Raw genomic sequence first — 8,082 nt, forward strand, 5'->3', positions numbered from 1 at the left:
ACTAAAATGATAACTATAAAAGGAAAAAAACTACATCTTTTGCTATATTGTATTCCAACCAAGTAGGATGTTCATTACATCACGAAACACAAAATCACTTGTCTTTTTTACCTATTATTGTGGGTGGAAACATATGATTGCGAGGTTGACAAGGACCCCTTTGTACATATGCTCTTCGAATCACGTCTCGAACATTAACATCATAATTCTATATTGGAACTATTAATCCAATATCTGAGGGAACCTATGCAACATCAACATCCCCAACACCTCCAATACCTCCAACATCTCCAACATTAACATTCCCAACATCATTTTCATCCCTTTTCTCTCGAACATTCCTTTGGCTGATATTTTGCTCATCACAAAATTTAGACAAAGTTTCAATCTCCCTAAATCAATTTACATATAAATAACAAAGCCCTAAATAAAAAATCCCTAAATTCCTATATCAAAGTTCTAATTCCTAAATCTAAAATAAAAAATCCCTAACCCAATTTTATTTGGTAGGAATAACTCAATAAGTTGTATTGTATATAAATCAAAATTCAGAAATAGAACTAACACACATTTCATAAACTAAAATTGGAGGAATCTAAATAAAATAACTAAATTGAAATGGAAATGTGATACACCTTCAAGAAGAGTAGAAGACGGCAGATGCAAGGGTGGATATTGGATGGACTATTGGACACGGAGGCTGATCTGTGGATGCCAGTTGGAAGTTAGAAAGAAAATGTGGCGAAGGTGCGACATCGAAGAACTAAAGAAAATTGAAGTACGATTGTTGATTGTGCAAAATGGCAGTGAAGACTTGAAATGGTGGCCGATGGGAAAGAGAAAGTAAACGGTGTTATCGTGTTAGTGGGCCGATGGCTAGCGATGGCAGTGGTTTTAGGGGCTTCAAATGGTGGGAGTTAGGAGAGACAAGAGAGAGAGAGACGAGTTTACTGTCGATTGTCATAGATTTTTGGTTTTAAACTTTGAGTTTTGACCTACTAATTGAAAAAATCTTAAAAACTAGGGGTCAATTGACCTTATAGGCCCCCCTTCAGATCCGCCCCTGACTTTCACGATCTACATACCACTCATAAATATCCATCAAATTGGTTTTCAAGATTTCATCATGCTACTAACAACGTCCTTGTCCAGGTATAGATCACCAAAATAGTATTCAACACAATCCATTTTGTATCTAGGATAAAGGATAGTAGCAATAAGCAACAACTGATTCACATTTTCCATTTTACCCCAATATTTATCAAACTTCTTCTTCATGTTAGTCACCATTTCACTCAACAAGAAATTGCCGCTTAATATCCATTCATTCAATTCTATAACAAGATTACATATTTCATGAAGATGAGTACAAGTACTAACACACAATGACGCACTAAAAGTCAAAGTCACATTAAAGAAATTTTGAAGAAACTTGACAAACACGGATCCATTTTCCCAGTGTAACTTTGAAGAAGGTGCACTCCTCCTTCTACCACCATCGTCCTCTCGAAAGTAATGCAAATACTGTGTATCCTCATTTTCAAATCTTTCAAAATCTTTTTCAAACTTCAATGTTGTTTCCAATTGTGATGTGTCTTTTCCTTCAGAGATATCTACATCAATTGTGTCCATTTTACACCTGCATTAGTACAGCCACAAAAAGGTTAATAAAAATTGGATAGAAATCATTTTAAAAAATGGAATAGAATGATTCACTTTTTAGTTCTCTTGATGATTTGATATGGAAGATTTTGACATCAAGAAAGGATTTTTTCTATATATCAAGATTCGTAAAGATTTTAAATCTAACACATGGAACTCGAGATTCTTGAATTATATTTGACATGTCAAACCGAGATAAATGAAAAAATTTATTCTCTGTCTCAGTTCATTTTACTTAGTTCTTGTTTGGTATGACACATCACACATGGATAATTGGAAATTAGGGATGGCAAATGCGGGTCACTATAACAGGGCATGAAAATATTTAATACATTTCTCGTCTCCTTTCGAAAATCCCTAACAGAGTTGGGGATGTTGAGTGCTACTCTATCACCATTGACATCCTAACAGAAAATGACATAATAGAAGTTTAGAAGTCCTTTATTATGTAATTTGCTAATACTAAAAAGATGTGAAAAAGTTAGCAAAGTTTCATTTGAACCATGAACAAGTAGAGCTTAGAGATGCCAATCACCAATAGTTGTCCTTTTGTGTTTAAAAAGAAAGGAAAATGCAGATGACTATCGCTCAAAGATTATCGGCAAGTAACATTACGAATCACACTCATCTATTCCTATTTCCTTGTCTATTTTTTTTCTTGATTTCTGCAAATGTAGAAATAATGAAGAACTAAAATAGATCCAATGATGAAGAAACAAGTTATAACTACCTTTCAAAAGACCTTTGACCATGGATTATCGACGCCAGCAAGAGAAAATAGGAGAGGTGGCGTCAACGAGTTCTTGAGAGTGAGAGAGAGATGGAAGATTATGGTACCGACGAGTTCCTGATAGTGATAGTGAGAGAGAGATGGAAGGTTAGGGTTGTGTTTTGTTTGTGTCTCATGAGTTTTGATTAAAATATGAGTTTTTTTTAACTAAGGGGATCGAGTCGGGCTATTTTAATCGATTTTCATGGGTCAACCCATGACCCGACCCAACCTGCCTCCTTCACCCAAAACTTGGACCCAAATAAAAAAAATAAATAAATAATAAAAAAATCAACCCAAACGATTTGGAAGGTTTAGATGGGTTGGTTTGGATTTTGCCCAGTCCTATCAGCGAGTTCTTGAGAGTGAGAGCAAGAGCGAGAGAAAGATGGAAAGTTAGGGTTGTGTATTGTTTGTGTCTCATGAGATTTGATTAAAATTTGAGTTTTTTTTTTCTTTTTTTTTTTCAACCAAGTAGGTTGGATTAGGCGATTTTAATCTGTTTTCATGGGGTCAACCCATGACCCAATCTAACCTGACCTGCCTCATTCACCCAAAGCCCGAACCCAAATAAAAAAATAAAAAAACTTGAACCGATCGGTTTGGACAATTTAGATAGGTTAATTTGGATTTTGGCCAACCTTAGACGCTTAAATGAAACCTCAAGCACCTACTAGAACGGATCAAATCTATTTTAATGGCACTATGTAATACACAGGCCTCGATTTGCAAATTTATTCTCCTTTTAGTAATTCATATATTCTGCAGTTTTATTTATTATTTTATTCTTTCACATCATATGTAATGAGTATCAGTCTTCTAAATTCGAAAACCAATTGTAACATTGCAGAAATAAGAAGGATCTATGAAAATGTGCATAACTTTCAGATCGATTGTCAATTTTTTGTCCTTGAGTGGTCCGTTTTGGCATTTTTCTATTTTGAATCAATTTAACGGTATTTTCGTAATTTTTGTAGCATTTTAGTTTTAATTCATATTTTTTTTGTTCAGTTTTCTAGTTTATTTGAATTTATATATAGAATTATTAGTATTTGCAAAATCCAACCACTACAAATCATTATGCCAAGAGAAAATTGCAGTTTAATTAATCAGGATCAAATAGGAATAGTAAATAAAATATTGAAATTAATTAGAATACAAAAAAAAAGTATCAACAACACCTAATTACTGAAAAACCTTAAAGGGTTATAAATCCCAAATAAAATACTCAAATTAATTAAAATAAAATACGAATCACAAAAAAGGTATCCACTCAATTACTAGAATTCATAAAATATTCTAACTATCAGAATCCAACATGTATCACAGAACTCCACAACCAAAATTAGTATTGGGAACTGAGAAATTTAAAAGATACTAGAACGCGTGAGGAAGCCAAAAGTGACGTAAGTGTACAGGTCGATGGTCGTAGCCATAGTAGTGGATCCATGAACCACTACATGTTCACCTACGAGTATAATTTTTCAGGTGCTCTGGCTTTCGCATCCACTTCTTGGAAAAATTATACAAATTCTTCACTGGTAAGTTGATCTCTTTGCAAGGGCAGAGCCAGAATCTGTGTTCAGTGCGGGCATCATTTTTCGACGCTGAACTTCGAGGTTTTGGTCATAAATTTAATGATGATAAAAAAAATAAAACAATATTAGAACAATACTAAAAATGACAAAATTTATATATTAAACTTGTTCCTTGCGAGTTTTCATATTTTAATATCGTCGTACAATAACTTTATTATCGAGCTTCAAAAATATATCTTTCTCTACATAAACAATTTTGCTATTATTCATCCATTGATCACCCATCCAATTGCGCAATCTATCCTTTACAATGCTCATTGCAGAAAAGACTTCCACAATAGCAGTAGCAACCGGTAAAATCAATACCAAAGTCAAAAGTTTGTAAACCAATGGATATACCCTATCTTTCTTTGTCAGAACTAACTTCTCCGCAAGATCACCAAGGTCATTCAACTCTTCATTCTATTTGTTAGAACGCATGTCAAAAATATAGGTCTCAAGTTGATCGTTAAGTACAATGACATCTACTACAGAGAAATCTAATGGCTAAAGTTTAGCAAGTCTAATCAAGCTTTACTTGTCAAAAGAAGAAAATGAACCTTGTGGACATAAACAAGCTACACAAAGGAGTAACTCTGTATTTACCTCCGAGAAACTATCATTCAATTCTTGAAGTTGTAAATCGATGACAAAATAGAACAAATCTACCCAATAATGATGTAAATTTGCAATTTTTGGAGAATTACGCTAAGGGCGACCATGAAGTGCAAGGTGCACAAATATATCATCCATGTGGGTACATGAATGTAATGTTATTGACAAAAAGAACATACTTCTTCCAAAAAGGAGTCCCACCCTTCATCTCTCATTATTTGGAGTCGTCGTTTGCACAATCTCACCAATTGCATTGTATTAACAATATCTTGATCTTTTTTTTTTGCAATGCCTTTGACAGTTCATTTGACATCCCCAAGACACTTCTCATCAACTGTAGATTAAATGCAAAATCAAATTTTTGTATCGACTCCAATAAATTTGTTGCATAAGATCTTTGATCACAAGAACGAGATTCATTTTCAACAATCATTGCAAGTACATTTAAAACAGAAGAGAACATGAAAAGCAAGCTGACCAAAGAATTATAATGTGAACTCCATTGTGTATCACTAGAGCACTGAAGGGTCGTTTCTTGATTAAGTCCCGGTCTACTTAAAATCTCACCTTTTTCCAATGCCTCAATAATAAAGTCTAATTGTTTTTCTCGAAGAAGATCACTACATTTGGAAGATGCTCCAATAGTATATATCACGTCCCCAACCACACGAAAAAAGTTAGTAATAGGGATGTTCTTCTTTGCCACAGCAACAAGCGTAAGTTGGAGTTGATGAGTAAAATAGTGAATGTAAAAGGCACATGAACTCTCCTTCAAAATGAGTATTTTCAGACCATTAAACTTACCTTGCATATTACTTGCTCCATCATAACCTTGTCCTCTCAATCTAGACATGCTCAAGTTATATCTAGAAAATACCTTATCAATTGCAGCCTTAAGTGATAGATTCGTGGTACTTGTAACATGTTCAATCCCTATGAAGCATTCATTGACATGCCTACTATTGTCTACATAATGTAAAACAATAGATATTTGCTCCTTCATTGACACATCACGAGATTCATCAACTAGAATAGAAAACAATGAGTCGCCAACATCTTTGATAATAACATTAATTGTTTCAATAGCACAAGCATTTACTATATCCTTTTGAACATCAGTTGATGTCAATTTGCAATTGTGAGGAGCATTTCCCAATGTGATGGCATTAATAACTTCATTATGAGCAGCCAAAAATTGCAATTACACTAAGAAGTTACCTGGATTGAGAGAATCCTCAGATTCATTATGACCTCGAAATGAGTGCCCTTGTCGCAAAAGAAGTCGAACACAATCAATGGATGCAGTAAGACGTGTAACATATGCACTTCTTGCTTGTTCTGACTGTTTGTAGAAAACTGATTGAATGTGTTGCTCTTGATTCATCAACACTTCACACTTAATGTGAGCTTGATTATGTGCACTATCATGAAGTCCAACATGAGTATGAAGCCTTTTTTTATCTTTCCAGTATGTAGAACCTTAACCAACAAAAGACTCACCTCCACTTTCTTTCCAGAACTTGTTTTGAAAAGATAATAATACAAACAATAAGCAGTATCCTTCTCTACATTGTACTCCAACCAACTACCGAACTCTTTAAACCACGAAGGATTGAATCGTCTAATTTTACTCCAAATTGTCATTTTGAAAAGTCATGATCTTGGGGCTGACAAGGACCCTTTAACATATATGCTCTTCGAACATCATCTCGGATGTTAGCATTGTAATCGAAAATGGGTATCCTTAGACCAGGATCAGTTGGAGGTTTTGTGACATCAAATTCCACATTATTCGATACCTCCTTATCAACATTATCTATGTTCATTTTTCGTTGAAAGTATCTATTCATTTGATATCTGAATTTAAACATTTGATATCCAATTATTACTGGGAGTGTGTGAGAATAATTCATAATCACAAAAGAATCATAAATTCACAATTTCACAATCTCAATTTGCAGTGCAATTCACATTTCACAATCCAATTCACAATTCACAATTTCACATTATCAATCCAATTTCACAATATCAATTCACCTTCGAATTCGTAATTTCGCAATGCAATTTATACTATTTCACAAACCAATTCACAATTCACAATTTCACACTATCAATCAAATTTCACAATATCAATTCACCTTCCAATTCGCAATTTCACAATGCAATTTATACTATTTCTAAATCTTAAGCAACTTGAACTTACAATTTCACACAGTGGTTCGCAATTTCCAATCCAAAGCAGGTACCGACGGTGACGGCTCCAAAATCGAAAGCGAGTGCCTTGTCGAACGCAATGGAAGTTAGCAAGTATTATTCCACTCAATCCCAACTATTTCTGCTAAGTTAGTTCTTCTCAAACTACAAATTCATGCTAGTTTGAAATATCCAATATCCCTAAACCCTAAAACCATTAGCTCTAAAAAAAATAAAAATCATCACTATACTGAAAAAATTGAAATTGGAGGCTGAAATTGAAATCAAAGTCACCTTCTTCGTTCATCAGGGCTACGACTCCTTCAGTTCTTCTTCTTTAGTTGGCCTGGCAGGCGGCAGGCAGTGATGTAGTTGCGGACTTGCGGTGGGGGAGGATTGGGGTTTCGACATTGGGGATCATAGCGGATACACTTACTGGATCGGAGATTAGAGCCCCTAAATCTAGGAGATGTTGGCCGCCGGTGGACTGGAAGTAGAAGCCAGTGACTGTGAGTCGAAGTTTTGAGAGAAGCAAGGCCAGAGCAGAAAGATGGAGAGAGACGTGATTCTGATTCAAGGGTTTGGTTTTGATTTCAGGTTAATTGAATGATTTAAATCAACATTCCGGGTTTGGGTCAGCAAACAGGTCATGGGCTGTGGGCAATTGGGCTTCCATCTGGGTTGGAGATTGAAGAACCAGGCTTTAAAAAAAAATTAATTTTTGGGCCTACAGGAGCCCAAAAGTTCAGTGCGGGTAGACCTATTGGGGCTCCGCCCCTATCTCTTTGTGAACTATAAATTTGAGTCTCTCTATGCAGTCGCCAATCCAGGATTTGAGGTCAGGTAGGACAATTATTGACCATTGACCTTCGATGTCAACAATCGTAATAGCAAGATTGTTTGTTAATAATTAATTAAATAATATTAACAATTTTTCAATCTATTTGTAAATGCACTAAATTGTAAATTTATCGTTCTCACTTATCACATATTCACGTACTTCAGTTCACATATATCGCATATTCTCAAATTCACAAAATCCAAAATTTTCACATTATAACTCATAATAAATTATAAATCAAAAATGATAAATCAGAGAACTCACAATCATCTCATAAAACAGAAAATTACCTATGCATCATCAAGAGATATATAAAATTATACAGAAAATAAACAAAATCATGCATACTCAAACTGTGTATTAGTGCATTTCTATCAATATGTGTATTTATGCATCAAGTAATATACAAAATTAGATAGAAAATT

General features: G+C 34.5%; 1 protein-coding gene across 1 annotated transcript; it reads right to left on the bottom strand.

Moving 5' to 3' along the window:
- Window positions 1–244: 244 nt before the first annotated feature.
- LOC111370097 lies at window positions 245–6,449 on the bottom strand. Its single transcript, XM_022991800.1, has 5 exons — window positions 6,296–6,449; window positions 5,842–6,102; window positions 4,869–5,796; window positions 1,442–1,639; window positions 245–392 (listed from the first exon to the last, which is right to left on the bottom strand). The coding sequence occupies exons 1-5, from the start codon at window positions 6,447–6,449 to the stop codon at window positions 245–247; spliced, it is 1,689 nt and encodes a 562-aa protein (XP_022847568.1).
- Window positions 6,450–8,082: the final 1,633 nt, after the last annotated feature.

The sequence above is a fragment of the Olea europaea genome, chromosome 21 (genome assembly GCF_002742605.1).
Source record: "Olea europaea var. sylvestris chromosome 21, O_europaea_v1, whole genome shotgun sequence".
Taxonomy (NCBI): domain Eukaryota; kingdom Viridiplantae; phylum Streptophyta; class Magnoliopsida; order Lamiales; family Oleaceae; genus Olea; species Olea europaea.

What these genes read in the sequence shown, in the direction of transcription:
- LOC111370097 (XM_022991800.1), bottom strand. Translation starts at nt 6,449, where the DNA reads ATGAACATAGATAATGTTGATAAGGAGGTATCGAATAATGTGGAATTT. An exon ending in TGAGGATTCTCTCAATCCAG is followed by an intron (nt 5,797 to 5,841) that starts GTAACTTCTTAG and finishes CTCATAATGAAG; the next exon opens with TTATTAATGCCATCACATTG. An exon ending in CACTGGGAAAATGGATCCGT is followed by an intron (nt 393 to 1,441) that starts GTTTGTCAAGTT and finishes AAATTGATTTAG; the next exon opens with GGAGATTGAAACTTTGTCTA.